At 53.3% G+C, this 24240-nt stretch overlaps 3 protein-coding genes across 5 annotated transcripts in view; 2 read left to right on the forward strand and 1 right to left on the reverse strand.

The window, feature by feature from the left end:
• The first annotated feature begins 2638 nt into the window (after positions 1-2638).
• On the forward strand, positions 2639-11330 carry PHF13 (PHD finger protein 13). The gene is made up of 4 exons (XM_053575501.1): positions 2639-3009; positions 5360-5461; positions 7617-8151; positions 8751-11330. The coding sequence occupies exons 1-4, from the start codon at positions 2971-2973 to the stop codon at positions 8975-8977; spliced, it is 903 nt and encodes a 300-aa protein (XP_053431476.1). The 5' UTR covers positions 2639-2970; the 3' UTR covers positions 8978-11330.
• A 948-nt stretch (positions 11331-12278) lies between these two features.
• Positions 12279-19225, forward strand: THAP3 (THAP domain containing 3). Its single transcript, XM_053575500.1, has 5 exons — positions 12279-12404; positions 15096-15288; positions 17659-17721; positions 18127-18231; positions 18508-19225. Exons 1-5 carry the CDS (start codon positions 12331-12333, stop codon positions 18790-18792), a joined length of 720 nt encoding a protein of 239 aa, XP_053431475.1. The 5' UTR covers positions 12279-12330; the 3' UTR covers positions 18793-19225.
• Positions 19226-19866: 641 nt separating this feature from the next.
• The window catches only part of DNAJC11 (DnaJ heat shock protein family (Hsp40) member C11), a 64137-nt gene continuing 59763 nt past the window's right edge, over positions 19867-24240 (reverse strand). For all 3 annotated transcript variants that reach the window (XM_053575491.1, XM_053575495.1, XM_053575492.1), the window contains 5 exons: positions 24127-24196; positions 22900-22957; positions 22654-22796; positions 21650-21779; positions 19867-21257 (listed from right to left, as the gene is read on the reverse strand). In XM_053575491.1, coding sequence (XP_053431466.1) covers positions 21232-21257; positions 21650-21779; positions 22654-22796; positions 22900-22957; positions 24127-24196 — 427 coding nt within the window. In that variant the 3' untranslated portion in view covers positions 19867-21231. The remainder of the gene's footprint in view (positions 21258-21649; positions 21780-22653; positions 22797-22899; positions 22958-24126; positions 24197-24240) is intronic.

Below are 24240 nucleotides of genomic sequence, written 5' to 3' on the forward strand. Positions count from 1 at the left end.
TGAAAATCAATTTCTTAGTCTCTTTGGGGAAAGAGTTAATGTTTATTTACTTTACTTTTTTTTTTAGAGTTAATGTTTATTACGTGAAAAATTTACCATAGGGAATAATGACCAGATATAAAAAAGTCCCCTCTTCTTTCACTTGGGTTTCACCTCTAGCAGTGATTCTTTTTGGTATTTACATCTTTAAACCAGCAGTAGGATAATATCCTTCTTAGTTTTTTTTGAGAGAGTCTCACTATGTCTCACTTGGTAGAGTGCCGTGCTGTCACAGCTTACAGCAACCTCAAACTCTTGGGCTTAAGCGATTCTCTTGCCTCAGCCTCTTGAGTAGCTGGGACTGCAGGCGCCCAACACAACGACTGGCTATTTTTTGTTGCAGTTGTTATTGCTGTTTAGCTGGCCAGGACTGGATTCGAACCTGCCAGCTTTGGTGCATGTGGCCCGAGCCATAACCACTGTGCTACAGGCACCTGAGCCTTCTTGAACTCTTTTTTTATCTGGGCAAAACAAGTTGCTCCTGGTGAATCTGACCCTGGGTAGCACTGCCTAACCTCAGGATGTTTATTCTGGTCACTATGATCAGATAACATTCTAAATCTGCGGCTAAATTATTTGAGTTTGACAAATCTGTGATAAATTTCTAATAAAATCTTGAGAGGCAAGTCCAGAATGTCTGTTTTTATCTTAGTAATTTTATCTGTTTGACCTTGTAGAATATCCCAATTTATTACCTCTGGGGAGCCCACCAATGGGTTTTGATATTGCAGAAATTAATAAAACAACAGTAAATTACCTTTTATTGAACATGCACTAAGTAAAAATTTTATAGTTTAGAAAACAGAAAACTGAGGCTCAGAGAAGTTTTTTTTTTTTTTTGAGACAGTCTCACTTTGTCACCCTTAGTATAGACTGCCATAGCGTCAGCACTCACAGCAACTCAGAAAAGTATTTCTACAATAAACTCTGTTAACCATTGTTATCATCAGAATTATTTTACCCACTGAAACATCAATAGCCAACTAATAGGCCGGAAACGGTGGCTCATGCCTATAATCCCAACACTCTGGGAAGCTGAGGCAGGTGGATGGCCTGAGCTCACCAGCTGGAGACCAGCCTGAGCCAGAGTGAGACCCAGTCTTTAAAAAAAGCCAGGCGTTGTGGTGGTCATCTGTAGTCCCACCTACTCAGGAGGCTGAGGCAGGAGGATCACTTGAGCCCAGGAGTTGGAGGTTGCTGTGAGCTGAGCCAGGGCCCTCTACCAAGGGTGACAAAGTCAGACTGTCTCCAAAGAAAGAAGAAAAAAAACAGCCGATTAACTTAGTATTCTCTCTCAACCTCATCTTTCCAGTAAGTCCGAGAGTCTGTTTTCTGATTTAAATTTAAAACTTTGTTACTCTCTTGGGAGGCTGAGACAAGAAAATTGCCTAAGCCCAAGAGTTGGAGGTTGCTGTGAGCTGTGACACCACTGCACTCTACTGAGAGTGACATAGTGAGACTGTCTCAAAAAATATATTTTTTGTCACTCTCCTTTAACAGTTTATCTTTGAAGCTATGGAATCATCTGCATTTTGTATATACAATTTTTCCTTTCAAATGGTTGTTTACAACGTTAGAGAATACCAGGCCGGCTTTTGGTAATGTCATCAGAGCAGTCAAGATCAAAGTGTCCAGAGTCAACCTTCAACACATGAAGTTGTAAAACAGTTGGTGGTGTGGCATTTAAACACTGCCGATCCTTAAGCATTGATAAACAAGGTAAATGTAAATGTCAATACCAAATATCGAACACCATGTTTCCACCTCACCCTCCACCGTTGTAATCGTAGGAAGAATATTTTCAGGAAATAAAAGTCAGAAAACAGGGGCGGTTCCAAGGTTAAGCGAAGGCGAAAACAAAAAACGAACTTAAGGCAAACATCTTTAAGACACTGACAGCGCTGGTATCGATTTCTTTTTTTTTTAATACACTAACCCGGCACCCAAAAGCGAATCCGGCAGAAAAAGCCCGTCCAACCTCAGCCCTGCCGGGTTCCGTCCGCGGTCCGCGAAGACCCCGGAGCCGGGAGGCGCCCGCGAGGACCCCCGCAGCGGCGGAAACGAACTCGCTCCGCCGGGTCCAGGCTACGTCACGCCCCGCCCCCGCCGCCCCCGCTCCCCCAACTCCCTCCAGGGCCACGGGGACCCCGCCCCACAAAGGGGCGCAAGCCCCGAGCGCCTGAAGAGAAAAAGGAGGCGCTAGCTGCTGCTGCCGCCGCCCATAGCGACCCAGGCCGTCAGTTCCACCCCCGGCGCCCGGGCCAACCCCGCCCGCGGAGACCGAGGTGCTGGGGCCCGCGCCGCCCCTCCCCCCAGCGGCCGGGTCGGCGCTAGCCCCCGCCCCACCCCCGCTCGAGCAGCTAAAGCCCGAAGGACACCGCCCCCTCACACCGGCCGCCGCCGCGGAGCCCCATGGGGGTTGGAGTCCTCGGGGCGGCCTTTGTGCGGCGCTCTGGCGGCGCGACAACTACGACCCCCGTAATGCGCCGCACACAGCTCGCGCCACGCCCCCGCGCCCCCGCCTTCCAGTCGCCACCGGACTACATTTCCCGACAGGCCTCGCGGCTCTCCCGCCCTCCCTCCCGAGACACGAGCCGAACTGGGCGTCAGGTCGGGGAGCCGGTCGGGTTCCCGCTCGCCGCCGCTGCCGCCGCTACCGCCGCCCCTCGCAGCGACTCTCTCGCCTCTCCCGCTGCGCCGGCCGCGAGGGCTGCGTCGCCCACTCTGTTCTGCTGTGCAGCCGCCAGTCCGGGATTACAGAGTCCGGGACGCGACACGCCGAGCCCCCCGTCTCCTCCGGCCGGGGCGACCCCTCCCAGGTCCACCCTCACCCTGCGCAGCCGCCGGAGCCCCCAGCCCCGAGCGGCGCCGCTGCCCCTCGGCCGCATCCCGGGCCCTGCACTCCCGCAGCCGCCGCCCCCCGCCTGGAACATGGACTCCGAGTCCTGCGCCGCCGCCTTCCACCCGGAGGTGAGTGAGAGCTGCTCCCGAAACGCCCCCGACCACCTCCCCCGCGATCCTGCGCTCCCCGAGAATCCGGACCCCAGTCTCCCCGAGAGCCGCCTTCCCCTCCCCCGCCTTTCCCTCGTCGCCCCCCCGGGAGCCCCACCCCCGCCCCCTGCTCGGGCCCGCGCCTGGTCCTGCCCACCAGCCCTCGCCTCGGTGTCCCTTTCCCCGACGTCTGTCCTCCCCGCGCTCTTTCCTCAAGGCCGCCGCTCCCAAACCTCGGCCCGGGGACGCCCCTCTCCGGCTTCGGGTAGCCCCCAGACCTGTCGGCGCCCCCAGCCCCTCCCCGCCGGCCTGTTACTCCTTCCCCGCCCGGGAGACGGTGCCTGAGCCGCCGCCGGCCCTGTGCTCCGGTTTCTCTCAGAGGAATCCCCTACCCCCCTCCCGGCGGCTCGTGGCCCCCCTCGGACCGGGTTCCGCACCGCGCAGCCCCCGCTGCTTCCCTAATCCCCAGGGCCCGGCGGCCCGCGCCCCGCCCCCTGACTCCGCGCGCGGCCGGATCGGCCCCCGCCCCCTCTGCTGCTCGGGGACCCGGGTCTTTTGGGGGTCCTTGCTCGTTGTCGGGACCCGGCCTTGTCCCCCCAGCACCCCTCGGCAACCTCGGCCCCCCTCGGGGGCCCCCGCCCCCCTGTCCGCGGGCTCCGCTCGCTCCGCCCAACTCACTCCCCCTCCTTCCGGGGATCGGCCCTCGGTTCTTCTGGCCGTCCCCCCGCAGCGGCCCCGCGCGGCCCCTTCCCCCATGCCCGCTGGAGTCTCAGTGCGGGTCGGGCGACCGCGGGCGGGTGGGGGAGGGGAGGCGGCGCCTGGCGCGCTGGATTCGTTGCCGCCCCGGGGGCTTCGTGGAGCCGCGCGGGACCCTTAAATCCTTTTCGCCTCCCACCCCCCCCCACATCCCCGCGGGATGGGCCCCGCACCTTCCGGGAACGAGCGTCGCCGGGGGGCAGCTTCCGCGGGAGCGCGGGGAGGGGGCCTCGCTGCCTTTTGCGGCCTGCCCGGCCAGCTGGGGGGTGACGTGGGCCCCTCCCCCGCAGACCCCCGGGCTGCGTCTCCGCCCGACCTTAAGGCGCCGCCGCCTTCCGCTGGGCGTCCAGGTCCCGACCCATTTCTGCACGTTCCCCGCCGAAATAAAAGTTCTCTGGGAGAGTTCGAGGACGGGGCTTCAGTCCTCCCTACTGGGCCGAGAGGGTGGCCGGCTAGCTTTTCCCTGCGGTGGGGGCCGGATCTCTGAATTGCGGAAAACGTAGAGGCGGGTGCTGTATTTGCCTTGGCTAATTGGACAGCCTTCGAGGTCCGATAGTGTGGAGGGTAGGTGGTTTGCTAGAACCGAGTTGAAAAAAATTCTTTTAAAAAGTGTACTTCGGAATAAAATCTAGGGGCCGCACTTCTGGGCCTCTGGGCTCTTGCCTCCTGCCCAGGTCCTCTGTTCTCCCACATCCCCCCTGGCTTTCATCTAGCATGGGGCCTTGGGCTCCAACCTCTGGGAAGATAAATTGAGCACCTAGGTAAGGATGGAGGGTGTGGGTGATGAAGTACTTAAAGGACACCACCTCCCTGATACTCTTGGCAAATAAACTATAATGAAGCACAGTTGTTCTGATTCGGAGCAAATCAGGAGTGTTTGTCCCATTGCAGACTCTTTCTTAGGAGGAAATCCCTTATGTGTGTTTCTAGTTTGAATGAGGGTGGGACTTACAGGGAGAATTCTCTAGTATTCCATCTTAAATGTGCAGTTAAGCCTAGCAGGAACGTTTCTGGCTTATTCTCTGAGTTAGAAAACCTTTGGGTGCATGGCACCTCTGCACAGAAGTGAGTGGGCCCTCAGGCACCACTGGCTGGGTTACAAGAGGGGGGCGGTTTTAAGCTCTAGGGTCCCAGGCCTGACCCAACTCTGAAGGTTAAGAAGTAGTTGACTTTTGAAATCACTTAAAATACTTCAGTTACAGCTGCAGCCCCAGTTGATATTCGAAGTGTAAAATCTAGCAAAAGTAGTTACTAGATTCCTGATAGGCCTGCAGGGACTAATAGATACAGTCAGAAAATGCCCTGTGACGCCTAAGAAGTAGACTTTTGTACAAGCTTTTATCTCCAGCCAGTTTCCCAGCGTTCTTGGCATAAACTCTCAGCACTCTGCTCTCAACTTTCTGAAAATGGTGTTGCTTCTTGACCTGAACTTACCTTATCTTGTTTCTAGATTGTCTTTAAATCTAACTGTACTTTTTGAATGGTTGGCGGAGAAGCCCAGATGGCTTGTACTGTTTCTGTGATTCCACCTAGACGTGTCTCCTGCAAATACATTCTTTTCTCTTGTTAACAGGAATATTCCCCAAGTTACAAAAGGCGCAGGACTGTGGAAGACTTCAACAAATTCTGCACCTTTGTCTTGGCCTATGCTGGTTATATCCCTTATCCGAAGGAGGTAATCATCTGAGCTATGGAGACCGTTACTTCTAAGCACAGACCCGGGTTCTCTCACTGCATCCTCTTGGGTGGCTGACCACGGCACTGGGACAGTGGATCTGGGAGGGTTGCTCAGGATGACCTCAGGCAGTGGTCCTGCAGAGAAATCTGTTTCTTGGGAACTTTGATCAGCCAGGGAATTGGTTCCTAAAGCTCCAACAGAAATTACAGGCTTGTCCAGAAATGACTTAATAAATTTTTTTTGTTTGTTTTAGAGATAGTCTCACTTTGTCACCCTTGGTAGAGTGCCGTGGTGTCACAGTTCACAGCAACCTCCTATTCTTGGGCTTAGGCGATTCTCTTGCCTAAGCCTCCCGAGTAGCTGGGACTACAGGCGCCCACCACAGTGCCTGGCTATTTTTTTGTTGTAGTTTGGCCGGGGCTGGGTTTGAACCCAGTGCCCTACTGGGCACAGGTGCAGCCTGACTTAATAAGTTTTCAAAGTTTATTTGCGAACGCTTTGTGATCCTGCTTGGTTTTATTAATGACCAGTAATGTTGAGTGTCTGCTATGGCCACTTTTCATGGCCCTACATTGCTAGGAGGTAGATGCTGGTTTTTTTTTTTGGAAACAGTTTCACTATGATGCTCTCAGTAGAGTGCTATGGAATTGTAGCTCACAGCAACCTCAAACTCTTGGGCTTAAACGATTCTCTTGCCTCAGCCTCCCAAGTAGCTGAGACTACAGGTGCCCACCATAATGCCCGGCTATTTTGTTGTTTTAGTTGTTGGTTAGCAGGCCAGGGCTGGATTCGAACCAGTATGCCCTAGTGTATGTGGCCAGCACTCTAACCATGGAGCTATGGGTGCTGAGCCAAAGTGCAGTTTTGTTTTTTTTTTGAGACTGCTGTGGCATCACAGCTCACAGCAACCTCTTTTGGGCTTAAATGATTCTCTTGCCTCAGCCTCCCAAGTGGCTGGAACTATAGGTACTTGCCACGATGCCCGGCTAGGGGTGCTGTTTTTTTTTTTTTATCCCCAGTTTAAAGATGACAGCACTGAGCTTCAGTGAGGGAATCACTTTGTTCTAGGTTGTCAGCTAATTAGTGGTAGAGCTTGGGATTCAACCGGATGAGTGGACTTGGGGTGTACACCCTGCCTTTCCTGCAACTTCCTGGTTGCTGTGAGTACCACATACCTAGCACCTTCAAGGACTTGGGGTTAGAACCAATGCTTCCTTGCTGAGAAGAGGGCAGGACTGTGGACCAGAGCTGTTGTGGGGCCCAAAGGTCAGGAGCCTTGTTCATATTGGATTAAACTAAAAATAAAAGAATCCTGGCTCAGACCCTGTAGCTCAAGTGGCTAAGGCACCAGCCACATAAACTGGAGCTGGCGGGTTCGAATCCAGCCCAGGCCTGCCAAACAACAATGACAACTACAACCAAAACATAGCTGGGCATTGTGGCAGGCGCCTGTAATCCCAGCTATTTGGGAGGCTGAGGCAAGAGAATCTCTTAAGCCCAAGAGTTGGAGGTTGCTGTGAGCTGTGATGCCATGACACTCTACCCAGGGTGACAGCTTGAGACTGTCTTGAAAAATAAAATAAAAAGAATCCATGGTTTCCAGGAGGCAAAACCCCAGTATTGGTTTATTATTTCCACTTGCCATGTAGGATACTGCTCACTTCATACTGAGCAGTGCGGCCAGGTGCTTACATCATGTGAAACAACTATAGAGTTGAGCTCACTGCTTTGGGGCAGTAATTACCTACTTGTTTTTGCAATATTTTGGGAAGTGTCCAGTTCTTTAAGATTGTCAGGAAATTCTCAAAGCTAATTTAAATTCACTTAATTAAAAAAAAATCTCTTGGGAAGACAAATGGCAGGAGAGGTTTGGCAGCGAGGGAAAGGCAGGAGGGTAGGAGACAGTGTCTGCAGCATTCTTTTCCACAGATGCCACTGAGTGCCTGTGATGAAGGCTGCGGGGTCAGCAGGGGGAGGTGGTTTCTCTCCTCAAGGTGTCATATTAAACTGTAATGATGTTTCTTGAAACTAAGACGTTCAAGGCCGTAGGAACACATTACAAAGGCCTGTGGCTGAGGGAGGGCAGGGGTTGCTCTGCTGGGGGGCCAGTCTCAGCAACCTGAACCCACCACCTTTGCCTCCATCCTTGTAGGAACTCCCTTTGAGGAGCAGCCCCAGCCCTGCCAACAGCACCACTGGCACTATTGACAGTGACAGCTGGGACACTGGTTTCACTGACATCGCATCCCCGGTGCCCTTGCCAGTCTCTGACCGCTGCTTTAGCCACCTCCAGCCCACTCTTTTGCAGCGAGCCAAACCCAGCAACTTCTTGCTGGACAGAAAGAAGACAGACAAACTAAAGAAGAAGAAGAAGAGGAAGCGAAGGGACAGTGATGTGCCTGAGAAGGAGGGGTACAGGGGTAACTTGCTGAAGATTGACACTGCTGATGCCTATGGGGAGAACCCCACGAGCCCCACCTTGCAGGATATTCCCCAGGCCCCCAGTGACCCCTGCTCGGGTTGGGACTCTGACACACCCTCGAGTGGGTCTTGTGCCACTGTGTCACCTGATCAGGGCAAAGAAATAAAAACTGAAGGCAAACGGACTATCGTCCGGCAGGGAAAGCAGGTGGTGTTCCGAGATGAGGACAGCACTGGCAATGATGAGGACATAATGGTGGACTCCGGTAAGTGTCCTGCAGGGTGGACATGCTTATTAGCTGGTGTTTAGAAGAGAGGTTATTGTTTTTTTTTTTTTTTTTTTTTTTTTTTTTTGCAGTTTTGGCCAGGGCTGGGTTTGAACCTGCCACCTCTGGCATATGGGGCCAGTGCCCTACTCCTTTGAGCCACAGGTGCCGCCCAGAAGAGAGGTTATTTTAAGTGGTCATCTCTCTGGGATAGAGGGCCAGGTCCCTTGTATCGAGTGTGACAGTAGAGTGTCCCACCATCTCGAGGGAGAAGGAAAGGGCAGGAAGGTGGATGCTGAGGTGCTCAGGAAGGGGTCAGTCTCTGTTAGAGCCAAGATTACGAGACGGATCTCAATGTAAAAGTTGTGTAGCTTATCAGTAAACCTCTCCTGGGTTGCCCCACATTTTGGTGCTTTTTGTTGTGCAGTTTCTACATTTTCAGAGAGAAGCATCAGAAGTTTTTTTTGTTAGTTGAGTAACCAGTTTCATTGAACTCAGCTGCTGCTCCTGTCAGACCAAGCAGCTTGCTGGTGGGGAGGGAGGGATGAAAGGTCGCCACCCTTCTCATGTGTTTGTTTCTTTTGTTTTTTCTCTTGCAGATGATGATTCCTGGGACCTCGTCACCTGCTTCTGCATGAAGCCATTTGCGGGCCGCCCCATGATCGAGTGTAACGAGTGCCACACCTGGATTCACCTGTCCTGTGCAAAAATCCGGAAATCCAATGTTCCAGAAGTATTTGTCTGCCAAAAGTGCCGGGACTCCAAGTTTGACATCCGCCGTTCCAACCGCTCCCGCATGGGCTCCCGGAAGCTGTTTCTGGACTGACTGCTGCTGGTGAGGAGGCTGCAGGCAAGGAATTGAAAGGGACGGCCGGCTTCCTGGCCCCTCTCTTAGTTGAGCACAGAACTCTCCGCTCTGGTGCGGGCAGATCCCTGCCATTCAGGTGCCTAAGCAAAAGGACAGATTGTCCAGGTAGAAACTGTACCGAATAAAATCTTCGTTGGCCAAAGCTGCTGCCAGAGCCGTGTTCTCTGCAGTGGAGGTGGACTAAACACCCAAGTGCAGTGGGTTTGGTTCAGCTGAAAATGAGGGTACATGGTAGTTGTGAGTTTTTGCTATCATTGTTAACAAATTCCCGCCAATTGGAACAAGTGCTTATCTGTTAGTCCTGCTACCGCTGTGCTGGGGAGGGAAGTTGTTTAGTTTCCCCAGCCTGTTAATGAACAGCCATATGTGTAAAAGCTTTTTCTTGTGTGTTAAGTCTTTTACCAGAAGTGTCTGTGCAGCACCTGTCAAAGCTTCCCCTTAGTGGCTCCCTCTGCCTCACTGTCACCTGTCCACAGGAGCCGCTGGTGGGAACCCTCTGGCCTCACTCTGAGACGATCCACGCGGTGGCTTGTGGTTCTTAGGTTTCCTTGTGTTTGTTAAAAGGACAATGTGGCCCCTTCTCTGTAGAAAAGGGGGTTGGTTGGGGGGTTGAGGTAGCCTGTGTTCACAACTCAGTTTCCTGTTTTGCACGATGTAAAAAACCTGTCTTTGCACGATACAGCCAAAAGTATTGGGCTATTTCTTGCTGAGTGCCCTTTCTCTCCAGTGGGTATATGAGGTGTCCTGGTGAGGCCTAGGCTAGCTGTTTTCAAATGTGGGGGTGCTTAGGTTCATTCTTCATCTGTTCCACTCACCTTATTCTGGTAACAACATAGAGGTTAGGCAATCACTGGGACCCAAATGGGGTTCCTCTAAATTATGGGTAAAGAAAAATTAGGGGAGAGGCCTCTCACATGCGTAGGTCTTAGTGTGCCCCTTACGCAGGCTGGCCTGCTGCTTCCACGGGGCAAGGTTGGGACTTGGACCCTTTTTTTGGTTTATGTTGTTGAGTGAGTGATAGGGTAACTGAGGCCTTCAGGAATGTATCATTGACCTGTGTGGAGCTCCTTAGGTCTTTATTAGCATCCTAAACTGGAGAGGCCCCTGGAGACCTAGCTCAGGAGAACCAGAGAATTTGCGCTGTGAGTCCCTGCAGAACTCTCTGTTCAAGGGCAGTGCAGCCCAGGACACTGTTAGTTTGGGGGCTGGGAGGGAGAAGAGGGGTTCAGTTTTCTCCAAAATTGACATTGCTCTTTAGCAGTTCAATACTTATTCTCAAACGTGTTTTGTAAATTGAATATGTTTTCATAAGCATTGTTTTTTGTAAGGCATGGAAAGGGAAGACTGCCCACGTTAGTAATATTTATTTGCAGCAGGGTGGGCCTGTGGTATCCCTGCCAGGGAGCTGCCCCTTCATGTGGCACCTTGTGCAGGGCCAGGCAGACTTTCCACATTCTCTCACTGAAGCACCAAGGGGCTTGAACCATAATTTGGCTATTCAGAGCCCATTTTTTGTCCCTGTATCTTTCACACTTGTCCAGTCAACTGTCTTTTTAAAAAATATTCTGTTGCTTATAAGGAGAGAGAAATAGTTTCTGAAACCAGTTTATTGTGAGGATCACCAAGGGAGAAACTGTTCTGCAGAGAAAAATAGTAAGCTGGTTTAGAAACAACTTCTCCAGACGGTTGTCTGGCTCTGACTAGGGCAAACATCCAAGATGAGGTGGAGAGGAATTTGCCAAAGATCTGCCCCGTGACAATGCCTGTCCAGTGTCTTCACCATGATGAGAATAACCAAAGTTCCAAAGCATTTTTCTTTTTAAAAAAAAAAAACAGGAGATTTTTAAAGTGCATTTGAATAATATGACTGGTTTTAGAGTAGAACTGTCAATGCTAGCAATTGTTACCTGTGCTGGAAGGTTTGATGCCTCTGGAATGCATTTGATACTCATCTCGGTTTCTGTTTCTTGATTGCATTTTTGTTCTTTTAACAGATCTATCCCTGTGGGTGGTGTCTTAAGTCAAGACACCTTGGTTTTTTGTGTTAGATTGAGCTGGGCAGCTGCAATCAGCTTCTATATGCAAATTAGGCATGACCCATCCAGGGGCTCCTGGTTGGTGGCTAGTGAAGTTGAGGGGACAGAAGATGTTATCCCCAGCGTAGGCCCCTCCTGTGAGCTTTGGCCAGGCCAGACACTTAACATCGTTTACATGGTTCTGTGTAATTTTAAAGTTTATGTGTATAAAGCGAAGCTGTTTCTGTGAAACTGTATATTTTGTAAATAAATATATTGCTACTTTGAGGTTCATGTCTAGCTTCAGGTGTTTTGTGTTCTGTGCTGAAGGACAACTGTGTTTCTTCCCCCCATCATCACTTCCCCAAACATTACTTGAGGACCCAAGGAAGTAAAAGTCTGAGTTGGGTATGGCAAACTGAAAAATGCCCAGGGCTCTTTTCTTTTCCAAAAAAAATTTTTTTTTTTTTTTTTTTTTTTGGTGAGACAGTTTCAGCCACAGTTTTTTTTCTATCTTTTTAGTAGAGACGGGGGTCTCACTTTTGTTCAGGCTGGTCTCCAACTCAAGCAATCCACTAGGATTACAGGGGTGAGCCATCGCGCTCGGCTTGCCCAGGGCTCTTTAAATATACTTTCTAGTGAATTCTTCAGAGACAAGACTACAGCCATGAGTAGCTTTCAGTTTCTTCGTGAAATTCTGGATTAGCTTCTTAACCCAAGTGAATGGTTAGCCTGCTTTGTGAAGCTGCACCCTCTGAGGCTCTGCAGGCCCGTAGGGGAATCTCCCTGCGGGAGCCCATCTGCTCTCGGGTTCCCAGTGCCTGAGCCTCTACTGGCTTCTTACCTGAGATCAACCAGTGGCCAATTATTCCCTTCTCCAGCGCCATCAGAGGAGCTAAAACCTGTTTATTAACGCTTCTCGGAGCCTTAAATATATTGACTAAATTGAGGTTGGGTCTTTCTCATTTCTGGTCATCCACGGCTGTTGGTGGCCTAATGTTTTGGGGGGGCGCAAAGCAAGGTCATGGGCGACCGGTTATAGAGAACTGGGGAGAGACTAGCGTCGGCCCAAGGATGGGGGTTGGGTGTCGGGCCTGAGGTGGGGCCGCGAGCACCTAGACGTGGCGCCCAGGACCCTCTCGACCTCCGGGGGTGTCGGGGACCTCCGGGCGAGCGCGCCCTGGAGCCAAGCCAGGCCCGCCTCCCGCTCCCAGTGGCCCCGGCGGTCCCGCCCCGCGCGCCCGCAGGCGCCGCCGCCGCCATCTTTGTTAGGGGCAGCCGGGCCCGGCTGCGGAGATGCCGAAGTCCTGCGCTGCCCGGCAGTGCTGCAACCGCTACAACAGCCGCAGGAAGCAGCTCACCTTCCACCGGTGAGAGGCTAGGGCGCCAGGGCGCGCGAGGCCCGGTCCTGGGGCCCCGGGGGAGCTCGGAGGCCTCTGCGCGCGGGGCGGGATGGCTGGGGAGGCCCGAGGGCGTGCGGCCGCCGGGCCCGGGGGATGGGCCCGAGAGGTCCAGCGCTGCCTCGGCCCGGCCGCGGGGAGAGCGGCGGAGCAGGCGCGCGCGGCTGACGGCGGCCTGTGCGCGTAGCTCCGCTGGCCTCGGCTGCGGCCAGGGCGTGGTAGGTGCTTAGCCGAACGAGTCCGCCCGGGGCCGCGGTCCTGCTGAGCCTCGCCGCGCGTCAGGTCCTGAAGGGGGGGACCTGGGCGGCTGCAGCAGAGGAATGAGAGCCCTCCAAAGTGTCCGGGGTGGTGGGAGGTGCTGGGTCTGCGGCCCTGCCTAGGAGGGCGCACTCGTGCCCTGCGGTGCCCGGGTTCTCGGTCCTGTTCCGAGCACAACGCTTCAGGTGGCTTGAGCTGGTTTTTCACACCCACCATTACACTCTCTTTTGTAGTAATGTTTTGATTGAAGTGTAACACGCACAAAAATGCAAAGACCATAAGTACACATTCCTCAAGTGCACACCCCTGAATTGGAGCAGTACCAGCCCCCAAGAGACCTCACACCCAGACCGTCCTCTACGCCCCACGGGGAACTGTGGCCTGCCGTCTGTCATTCCGTTTGATCACTAGTACTCCATTAAACACTTTGTACTGGAGTTTATCCGTTTGAGGGTGTTTTGGCTGCGGCCAATACGCTGTCCTGGACAGCCTTCCTGTGCCTGCTTGTTTCCACTGGGTATGTGCCTGGGACAGCGCCGCCCCCTGTTTGAAGCCGTTTCTACTCTCACAAAAGGGTTTTGTCACGTCACCAGGGAGCCTTAAGATGCCAAGTCAGGTGTCTGTCCTTATCTTAACCCCGCCTCTGTAGTATTTGACATGCTGATCATTGACCTCTGATTGCTTTTCCCCTTTGGTCTGTAGGACGCTACTCTGCCCTCTTCCTTTCTCATAGGTGGGGGAGCACTTGCGGTGACCCAGTGATGGTCCCCATCCAAGCTGACTGCCCAGGGCACCGATCTCACCCAGGCTTATGGGCTATGCAGGGTCCACCCCACTGACATTTCCAGTCAAATGTGCCCACCTGCGACTCCACAGGAACAATCTAAAAAGCACCTCAAGGGTGGGGGTGGTCGCTCAGGCCTATAATTCTAGCACTTTGGGAGGCTGAGGTGGGAGGATCCCTTGAGTTCAAGAGTTTGCGACCAGCCTGAAAAAGAGACCCTGTCTCTACTAAAAATAGAAAAACTAGCTGGGCTTTGTGGTGGCACCTGTGGTTCCCAGCTACTCGGGAGGCTGAGGCAAGAGGATTGCTCAAGCCCAAGAGTTTGAGGTTGCTGAGAGCTAAGCTAAGGCCATGATACTCTAGCCTGGGACAACAGGGTAAGACTCAGCTCAATGCCTGACCACAGTGGTTACAGTGCTAGCCACATACACTGAGGGTGGCGGGTTCCAACCCCACCCGGGCCAGCTGAACTAACAATGACAATTGCAACAAAAAAATAGCCGGGTGCCTGTAGTCCCAGCTACTTGGGAGGCTGAGGCAAGATAATCACTTAAGCCCAAGAGTTTGAGGTTGCTGTGAGCTGTGATGCTTCGGCACTTTATTGGGGGTGACCATAGTCAGATTCTGTCTCAAAAAACAAACAAAAAAAAGAGGTGGTGCTTGTGCCTGAATGAGTAGGACGCCGGCCCCATATACCAGAGGTGGTGAGTTAAAACCCTGCCCTGGCCAAAAACTGCAAAAAAAAAAAAGAAAAACAAGCAGAGTGAAACTCTGTCTCAGGGGAAAAAAAATTAAAAGCACCTCAAATGTAGTACCTAAAACAAACTTCTGCTCCTCCAACCAGCTCCTCCAGTAGCCACTACCTTCTGAAACTTGAAATTCCTTCTGTGTTTCATGGCCCACAGTCAAACCTTATTGCGTGGCTTTCAAAATAGTTCGAGATCTGCCCTCTCATGGTTTAGGGGCTGCCTCCCTTTCCTAGGATGTAGGCTCCTTGCTGGGAGACTTTCTTGTTCACTCTCACATCCCCAGCACCAAGAACAGGACCCTGCAAGTGGCAGGCTCCTGAAGCAATGAACAAAGGCTCCTGGCAAATGGAACTTCAAAAATAGCTCCCTTGGGTGCACAGGCCATGTTCACGGTCTCAGGTTTCCCATTGAGGATGCTGAGACAGCCATGACAGAAGCTTCCAGAAATTTGATGTGATTTAACAAAGTGAGATTACTGAATTTCCAAAGCTTCCATTAAAATACTCGTGGTGGGGCGGCACCTGTGGCTCAGTCGGTGGGGCGCCGGCCCCATATACCGAGGGTGACGGGTTCAAACCCGGCCCCAGCCAAACTGCAACCAAAAAATAGCCGGGCGTTGTGGTGGGCGCCTGTAGTCCCAGCTACTCGGGAGGCTGAGGCAAGAGAATCGCTTAAGCCCAAGAGTTGGAGGTTGCTGTGAGCTGTGTGAGGCCACGGCACTCTACGGAGGGCCATAAAGTGAGACTCTGTCTCTACAAAAAAAAAAAAAACAAAACATAAAATACTCGTGGTGGTGTGAAAATTCTACAAGACTCTCAAGCGCTGAATTCAGCTCTGCTAGGTCTCACATGTCCTGCTTTGGCCCCATAGGTTCCCATTCAGCCGCCCCGAGCTGCTGAAGGAGTGGGTGCTGAACATCGGCCGGGGCAACTTCAAGCCCAAACAGCACACGGTTATCTGCTCTGAACACTTCAAACCTGAGTGCTTTAGTGCCTTTGGGAACCGCAAAAACCTGAAGCACAATGCTGTGCCCACGGTGTTTGCCTTTCAGGACCCCACGCAGGTAGGGACACGATAGTGCCCTTTATCTTCAGACTCAGCCAGCACCATTCACCCAGCAGTTGGTGGGTGGTGGTGGCATTTGCAGGCAAAGTGAAGGCCAGGAAAGCAGCACTGTCAAGCCTCCGGGGTCCAGAGCCTGTGTCCCTGCTGGCTGTGACCTTTGCTTTAAGAGAAGTCATAATTCAAAGTCATTTTAGGTCAAATGTGGTGGCTCATCCCTGTAATCCTAGCACTCTGGGAGGCTGAGGGGGGAGGATCCCTTGAGCTTAGAAGTTCAAGATCAGCCTGAATGAGAGACCCCATCTCCACTAAAAATAGAAAAATTAGCTAGGTATTGTGGTGGGCACCTGTAGTCCCAGCTACTCAGGGGGCTGAGGCAGGAGAATCACTTGAGCCCAGCAGTTTGAGGTTGCTGTTGAAGCCACTGCATATTGGCCTGGGCAACAAAGCAAGACTGTCTCAAAGAAAAGCCACTTTAAAAATAGATCGTGCTCCACACCAGCACACTGTTGAGAAGCAAATGAGCCAGGAGCTGGGTCTTCTCTTTTTCACCCTGACTGGCTCTCCCATGGGCTGGAGACTTGAAGTGAGGACCTTCCCACCTGAAAGGCTGCAGGCCCAGTATTGCACCAGAGCCAGTGCACTGTGCCCGAGAAGCCAGCCAGGGCTTGGCAGTGGGCACCACTGCCATCCAGGTCCTGTGCCGAGTGCTGTTGGGGCTGCAGCTGACATGGTAAAGGCAGATATCTGGGTCAAGAGAATGGGAAGGTGTTGCCAGGGCAGTGACAGAGGAAGACCAGGGGACAGTGGTAAAGAAGCGTGGAGTGGAAGAGATTTGCGGCCTGTTCAGGAACAGTACTGATCCAGGCTGGCAGGTCACCAGATGTTGGTTCTGGTCAGGGCCCTCTTCTGGGTTTGCAGAGGGCAGATAGCACAGTGAGCGTGCACCCTTTTGTCTTCTTAAGACACCAGTCCCCTCAGGAGGGCTCTGTTCTCTTCTCAGCCTAGTTAGCTCCAGAAGGCCTCATGTTCTAATGCTGTCTCTGGTCTGTCTGGGGGCCAGAGTTTTGACATAGTGCTGCAGGGACGTGAATGTTCATTCTGTAGCTGTGGGAGGGATGTGGCTTTGGGAAGGCGCCCTCTGGCTGCAGGCAGAGGGGCATCCTAGCTGACTATAGTCAGGAGGCCTGAGCTGAAGGCAAGATGTAGTGAGGCAGGTAGACTAGCGGGTGGCCTTTGCAGACCTACCAGGTAGGCCGGGGTGATCAGGGAGGTGGAGCTTACTGAGCCCCTGGAGACTGTGGCTGGTCCTGTGGGGAGGTTGTTCTCAAGCATGAGGATCTGTTGGTACCCATGGGACCCGGAGGTGGACACCTCTGGGTAGGGGTAGGGCATGCAGGCTTGGCATAGGAGAGGGCTCAGGGACGGCTGGCCATGAGTGAATTCTGTGGAACCTGACTTGGGCTCACAGGATGCACCCACTGAAGCAGGAAGGCAATGTAGTGGGGGGACAAGCACGAGGCCAGTGGGAGAGGGAAGGGCGCTGCAAGTTGAGCTGGAGTCAGACCGCAGAAGCAGGGCACCATGTGCTGGCCACATGTCTGCAGCTGGTGACCTTCTGCTGCCCCGCACTCCCTGTGCCCTGCTGGTCCTCCTGCCCCTTGGTCTTCCTGGCACCTGCAGTGCTTACTTCCTTCGGGTTGTCAGTCATCCTTACAAGTAAGCCCCGTGCGGGGCTGCTGTGTGTCCAGGTGCTCGCCTGGCACAGAGTGGGTGCATGTTTGTTAATAAGTGGAATGGAGTGGAGTCACTTTCATGTATTTGTGTAAAATGTTTGTCCCTGAAGTAAACTACAGGTTCACAACCGGGGGTTGGGGGGGGACACGTGTAGTCACAGTCACAGTGGTTGATGCTTCTGCTGCCAGGCTGCAGGGAGGTGGTTCTGGCCTCTTTCAGCTCAGGCAGGCTCTGCTCTGAGGTCAGCACACCTGGCAGGCCCGGGACTGAGGCTCTGCACTGGTAATGCCAGTGATGAGAGGAGATGCCACATGCTGTCGCTTTTAGGGCAGACATTCAGTGAGGCAGGATGCCAGGCCCTGGGGTGGCATGTGTGAATTGTGCCACTGGTTCCGTGATTTGGGAACATCTTTGGAAGAAGGAGAACAAGCAGGCATTGAGAACTGGACTGAGCTGGGCTTCTGGTCAGTTTAAGAAATTTAGATATGGCAGGCTCCAGGCTGAGCATGGGGACCGTGGTGCCTGAGGCCCCTGCCTGGCTGTTGGGGGATCTTGGGGTCCGTAGACCTCATCCTCCCAAGCAAGCTGGCCCTGGAGCCTGCCTGCCTCTGCTCCACGCCTGTCTGTTTTGCAGCTGGTGAGGGAGAACACAGACCCTGCCGGCGAGAGAGGAAATGCCAGCTCGCAGAAAGAAAAAGTGAGTTGGGTACCAGGGCTGTTTACCTGAATGTTGAAATCATGCCTTGGGTTGAGACCTAGTGGGTGGCACCTGCCCAGCAAGGCTGCCCGTGAGGCTGTTGTGTTTCCCCACATGCCAGGGATTCTGTTTCCCAGAGAGGGAGGGAGAACTGAAGCCTTTCAGGCTCCCTGCTTTCCATGCAGTATCAGAGAAATCACCATGGTAGTGAGGCCCGTACCTGTTTGAGGGTCCCGTTCAGAGTGTGTAGAAGGGAGAGGATGGCTGTTTATGTGGCCGCAGACCTGTGGCTGGTCTGTACCGCTTTCCAAGATGGGAAGGGGATTATTTAGGATGGACAGGGAACAGCTGGGGTGGATCTGGTGTCCACAGACACCACCTGCTTGATTCTGCCATTGTCTCCAGGTCCTTCCTGAGGTGGCGGCCGAGGAACACAGCTCTGGGAGAAACGTGGACGCTGTGCTGGAAGAGCTTCAGCTGCCCCCGAACACTGAAGGCCTCACCAGGCAGGTAAGACGTGGGGTCATGTGCTTGGTGGGGCGCAGCCTTAAATGATTTGCTTCAAAGAATCTACCATGTAGGATGAAGGAGCAGGGTCTGCAGTCTTAATTTCTGAGCTTCCCAGTAAAAGTGACCATCATGATTGGGGCATACTTGGATTTCAGGAGACCGGTGGGAAGTGGGTGCTGAGCTGAGTACAGGCCTCCTGCAGGCCGGACCCACCACCCTCCTGTGCTGCCTGGCTTTTGCCCTCAGACACCTGTCACCTCTCACCTCTGTCCTCAGGTCTTGCCACATAGACCAGAAGCAGCAGAGGCCCCTGGTCGGCCAGGCAGCCCCACACGGCTGAGAAGATCGCTCCTCAAGCAGCCATCTGACCACAGCTATGCCCTTTTGGACTTAGATGCCCTGAAAAAAAAACTCTTCCTCACTCTGAAGGAAAACGACAAGCTCCGGAAGCGCTTGAAGGCCCAGAGGATGGTGATGCAGAAGATGTCCAGCCGCCTCCGTGCCCACAGAGAGGCGCAGCGGGGACCCCAGGCCAGGCCTCGGCCAGAGCAGCGGAGCTGAGCCTGACAGGTTCTGGGATGTGGGGGCAGTGGCAGCACCAGGGCCAGGCACTGGATTAGGGCTCTGGCTGTGGCTACTTCTGCCTGCTGCCAACATGAATGTTGGCAGGGAGGCTTGTTGCACAGGGCATGGAGACCCTAGGCAGGCCACCTCGCAGTAGCAGGCCAGGAGAGTGGATCCCCGAGTGACAGGCTGGGGCCTCCTGCAGCACCAAGTCCAGTATGAGGCTGGCATCTGGACCACTGTCCTTTCAGTACTTGCCTAACAGGTATCATGGGAACCACAGCACGAGGAGCACTTCTTTGAGGGAGTGACAGCTGACTCTCTGGTGGGGTGAGCGGTTCCGTCAGCCTCGACAGCTGAAACGGGCCTGTTCCAAGGAGTGAGTCCTCTCCTGGCCTGGTTTGAACGAACAACAGAATAAAAGTGTCTTTCTACACTGTGGTGTTTTCTCCTCTGAGTTTTCCCTCCTGCTGCGTTCCCTGCTACTAAGACTGACTTCCTATTGCCTGTAAGAGTGGGCAGGGTAGAACTATCAAAAAAAAAATAAGCAGCTCAGTGGGTAAGGCGCCGGACACATACACCAGAGCTGGTGGCTTTGAACCCAGCCCAGGCCTGCCAAACAACTGACAACCACAACCAAGAAATAGCCGGGTGTTGTGGCAGGCGCTTGTAGTACCAGCTACTTGGGAGGCTGAGGCAAGAGAATCGCTTAAGCCCAAGAGTTTGATGTTGCTGTGAGCTGTGATACCACAGCTCTACCAAGGGCAACATAGTGGGGCTCTATCTCAAAAAGAACCCCAGAAATAAAAAACCCTAACTGATTTCCTTACTTTGGGTGCTATCTCAGGCAAATGTTTAATGGAGAAGATGGAACTATAGCATAAGCTACACCTCATGGTCTGAAGGGGGTTGAGTGGTGAGGGATACAGAAGTGAGCGTTGGCGGGGAGCACCTCCTTCCGCACTCTGAAAAAGAACGCGCAGGCCAGAGGTGTTGGTGTGCACCTGTGTCCCGGACACTCGGAAGGCTGTGGCAGAGCACACAGATAAACTGAGAAATACTGTGCCCAGCTTTTAGGAAAGGTTTATTGTGGGAAGAGAATGCTTTCTGTACAGCCAACTTCAAACAAAACAGAGGACTGATTAGTGCCCAGAACTGCTTGCAGCAGAGGGCACCCAAGCCGCATCCATAGCAGACTCGTGCAGCGGCTGTGATGGGCAGCTGCCAGTCGGGGCAGTCAAAGGAACTTCCTTTCAGAACTGGCCCACCTGAACTGCTTTAAAAACCAAAGGAGGTTCTTAGCAATTGCCCTGATACCAGGGCCAGGGAGCAAAACCTGACGTTGGCAATAGCTTCAAGGGAGCTGGAGGCCAGAGCAGTCCCCAGGGCCAGCTGTCATGGCTGCTGGCCACACAGCACCTGCTTGGAGGTGTCAGTGAGTGACCACTTCCAGGGCCTAGGCGACAGGCCTTGCTCCTTCGTCTGCATCCAGGACGGGCAAGTAGAGGCCCCTAGGGTGTCACCAGCACCACCTGCTGGGCACCGTGGGGCAGCCCTGGTGACCATGGGTCAGACCCCTGGTCTTGTTGCACCCCTCACCCAAAGCTTGGCCCTGACCTTGCTACCCTCCTCATCCCACCACAGTGCTCTAGAGATGGGTGGGCACAGATGGGCCAGGCTGTGCCATGTGGGGCAGTCCACACCCACTGGCAGCAGGGCAATTTCCCACAGGGACAAAGGAAGCACAGAGATGGGCCTGGGCACCAGGAGTTCTACCATACTGTCCCAAGCCAGGGACAGTGGAATGATTTGAACTCTGGGAGTGGGGAATAAAGAGACTAGTTTTCCAAACCTGTTTTTTCTCAGATAAAAAGCAGTTTTATAAACCCACAATCCTCTCCAGATTCACGTGGTATTATTTCAGCAGAAGAAGGTGGCTTGTGGGAAGTAGACCGAACAGATGCTCCCTGGATCTGGAGGCCTCAACATGTGAAACGCCTTTCTCCCTTTCCACTTTCTCCCCCACGTTCAGTGTGACTTTAGGAGTAGGTCACAGTCCTATGTGTGGGGCAGGGTGTTCCACAGTGATCTCCAGACAAAGCCCAGAACTACCAGCGGCTGCAGGGAACACACATGCTGAGGACCCTGGGGGAACCCAGGAGGGCTGAAGACCAAGGCCCTTCCAGGAACATGATCCTTGGGAAGACAGCTGGGGGGCCATGCTGCGGTCTGGTCCAGGGTGGGGCTGCCTTGGTCCTACCCACAGCACCCACAAAAGCTGAAGTGTCTGCGTGTCCCTTCACATAATTGGTACGGTACCACTTTCTATGGAAATAATGTAAAATAAAAATGTCTGATGTCTGGGTTTTTTTCCCTGCTTCCAAATTTGTAGACAAGATTTTTTGCAGCCTTTTAAAAGTCTGGTTTTCAAGCAGTTTATCCATCTGTATCAATCCGGTGGGCTGTAAAAAGACAGACACAGGCTATAAGAAGGTGACCATGTCCACACTCCTTTCCACTTAAGGGGCACAGCAGTCATCTGGAAGGGCCAGCAGCTGTCTGGGCCAGTGACTGGGCAGAGCACAGGCTGCCTAGAATCAACTGCTTCTGAAACATGGAGGTTTGCTTCCATATCCAGCCAATACAGCTGGAGTTTCCAAGCAAATAGCTCATTCTAATTCCACCTGTGGGAGGGCCACAGTTCCTTTCTTAGGGTGTAAGTCATGGGCTGTGAGTGCGTCATGAAGCCCATCTAGTTGGCCTCCCTGCGCCCAGGTGGACAACTGGGGAAAGTGGTCGTCAGCTCGTACTCTGATGTCCCCCTAGCAGGTGCCTGCAGAGGGCAGCTACTCACACTGCTTTGGTATCCGGAGGGCCTCGCTGTCCAATACCATCACCTGGTGCAGGACGCCTCGGAACTGATAGAGCACTTTCAGGTTCTTCTCTTCACCCACACATGGGTCATAAAACCCAGGCAGCCCAGCCTGCAACCAACAGATTGTTACTCTAAACATGACTCTGGACAGTTTGAGACCCAGCACTGACCCTCTCCACCTCCACCTGAGGTGCAGTGTGGAAGGAGAGGCAAACTTTGGAGCTTGAAGAAAGAAATGAGAATCTCAAAGTGTGGCACGTGTTGTCCTAGACCTCTCAACATAGGCCCCTTCCTCCAGGTAAACAGGCTTTCACAGAAACCCTTGCAAGTCAGAGACCCTGGATGACTTCTTCCGGGAGTCAGGGGTTCATTGGCGTGAGCTGATGTGCACTTTAATTCTGGATGGGCCATGCCCCAAGCTCCAGAGGCGACCTCACTCTCTTTTGGAGCAAGGCAAAATAAAAAGAATGCTGATGTCATGGGGCCAGACGTGGTGGCTCACGCCTGTAATTCCAGCACTCTGAGAGGCTGAGGCAGGTGGATTGCTTAAGCTTAGGAGTTTGAGACCAGCCTGTGCAACAGTGAGACCTCATCACTAAAAATAGCTGGGCATTGTGGCAGGGGCCTGTAGGCCTAGCTACTCGGGAGGCTGAGGCAAGATCACTTAAACCCAGGAGTTTGAGGTTGCTGTGAGCTATGATGTCACAGCCCAGGGTGACAGAGACTGTGCATGCTGATGCCACGAAGGCAGGTGTGTGCTGTGTTTGTGCTACTGTGCGTGGCATGTGGCAGCAGCTCAGCAGACACTGGCTGAATGAATGCATGGATGATGGCTGGCTGGATGAATGAAGTAAATAGCTCCAATGAGGATCCTGTTTGGGTGTGGGCCAGGCTGGCCACGTCAGCCTGAATCTACCCCCGAATCCCCTCTTTGTGTTGGGACCTTGTGAGCACATGGCAGGTGGCAGCAGGTCCTATGGTACCTTGGAGGCCTCTGTGAGGATGAGCTTCGAGTCCTTTACCAGGCACTGCAGGGGCACAGTCACGTCGATCACCTTCACCTTCTCGCTCTTCTTGCTCTTGTCGTTGACAAACTTCCCATACCAGGCATTCAAAATGATGAGCCCTGCGGGTGGACATGGTCAGAGCAGAGGTAGGCATGCTCCCTGGGCAGCTGAGACCTGGGCTACCTGGGCAGCACCCACCCCAGAGAGGACAAGCTTTCTCACCCATTCTGGACTCTTCTGCCTCGATTATCCTTCGGACAGATTCCTGCATCAACCGAACCTGCAAAAGGACAAGAGTGACCCTGTCAGGGCCCTATGGGGTCTGTTCCACCTTTACTCAGAGGGCCACAGACAGGCATCCCCTGTCCACGCAAACATAGCTGCTCAGGTAGGGAAGGGGAGGGAGGCAAGACACCTCAAGAACTTGGCTCCCCAACTGGACCACTTGGAAATGCTTAGGCCCAGAGTAGGTGGGGTCAGCAGGTAAAGACGAACCTTTAGTGCCACAAGCCCTAACCGTGATGTGGGTGGGTAGGCTCCATGGGCCTAATAACATCACACTGAACAGGCTGTCAGCATTTAGAAATAAAGAGGTTTCATGGCGGGTGTGGTGGCTATAACCCCTGTAGTCCTAGCACTCTGAGAGGCCAAGGCAGGTGGATTGCTTGAGCTCAGGACTTTGAGATCAGCCTGAGCAAAAGCAAGACCTCCATCTGTACTAAACATAGAAAAAAATAGCCGGGCGTTGTGGCAGGCGCCTGTAGTCCCAGCTACTTGGGAGGCTGAGGCAAGAGAATCGCTTGAGCCCAAGGATCTGAGGTTGCTGAGAGCTGTGATGATGCCATGGCAGTCAACCCCAGGGTGAGAGTGAGAGACTCTGCCCTAAAAAAAGAAAAAAAAAAAGAGGTTTCACACGAGAAGCTGGACTCCTAGTTCCTCTTGAGAAAGAAACCACTTTCTCCCATGGTACCATTAAACTGGGCAGAGCTGCGCTGTCCCCTCAGATCGGCATGTGACTGTGGCTGCACACCCAGCCTGAGGCATGTTCCAGGCGGTGGTCTGCCAGGTGCTGACCACAGAGAACCCGACAGTGCGCCTGCCATGTACCCCGCATGTCCCTCTTCTCTCATGTTCCGTAAAAGGCAGGACACTTAAAAAAGGAAGACACAGAGGCTCATACCAACCACTTTTTAGAAACCCTTGTTGTGCCTACTGACAGTAACTGGATGTGATCTTTAGGACAGGGACTGAATTCCCCAGCATGGCATCCCAGAAGCAATGTGAAGATTAAAACGGTTAATGAGACCACCGTGGGGGTGACACATGCTCTCACACAGCCCCAGCACAGAAATGAGGGTCAGGGCAGAGGACCACTCATTACATGCTGGGTCCTACACAACAGCGGCAGGAAGAGGGTCCGAGGCCTGGCAGGGCCGACCGAGCACTTACCGCGGCTTCTGCCTCCTGCTTCTTCTGCAGAATGTCAGTGGCAGCACTCTCCCTCTGCTTCTCCAGGTCCCTGGTGTGAGAAGAACAGTCCGCTCATTAGCGCGGTGCTGCCCA

This window comes from Nycticebus coucang, chromosome 22 (genome assembly GCF_027406575.1).
Source record: "Nycticebus coucang isolate mNycCou1 chromosome 22, mNycCou1.pri, whole genome shotgun sequence".
In the NCBI taxonomy this organism is placed as follows: Eukaryota; Metazoa; Chordata; class Mammalia; order Primates; family Lorisidae; genus Nycticebus; species Nycticebus coucang.

Excerpts from the sequence above, each read along its gene's own strand:
- PHF13 (XM_053575501.1), top strand. The coding sequence starts at position 2,971 with ATGGACTCCGAGTCCTGCGCCGCCGCCTTCCACCCGGAG. Across the intron at positions 5,462-7,616 it reads ATATCCCTTATCCGAAGGAG|GAACTCCCTTTGAGGAGCAG; the intron begins GTAATCATCTGA and ends CCATCCTTGTAG. Across the intron at positions 8,152-8,750 it reads GGACATAATGGTGGACTCCG|ATGATGATTCCTGGGACCTC; the intron begins GTAAGTGTCCTG and ends TTTCTCTTGCAG.
- THAP3 (XM_053575500.1), top strand. The coding sequence starts at position 12,331 with ATGCCGAAGTCCTGCGCTGCCCGGCAGTGCTGCAACCGCTACAACAGC. Across the intron at positions 12,405-15,095 it reads AAGCAGCTCACCTTCCACCG|GTTCCCATTCAGCCGCCCCG; the intron begins GTGAGAGGCTAG and ends TTGGCCCCATAG. Across the intron at positions 18,232-18,507 it reads CTGAAGGCCTCACCAGGCAG|GTCTTGCCACATAGACCAGA; the intron begins GTAAGACGTGGG and ends CTCTGTCCTCAG.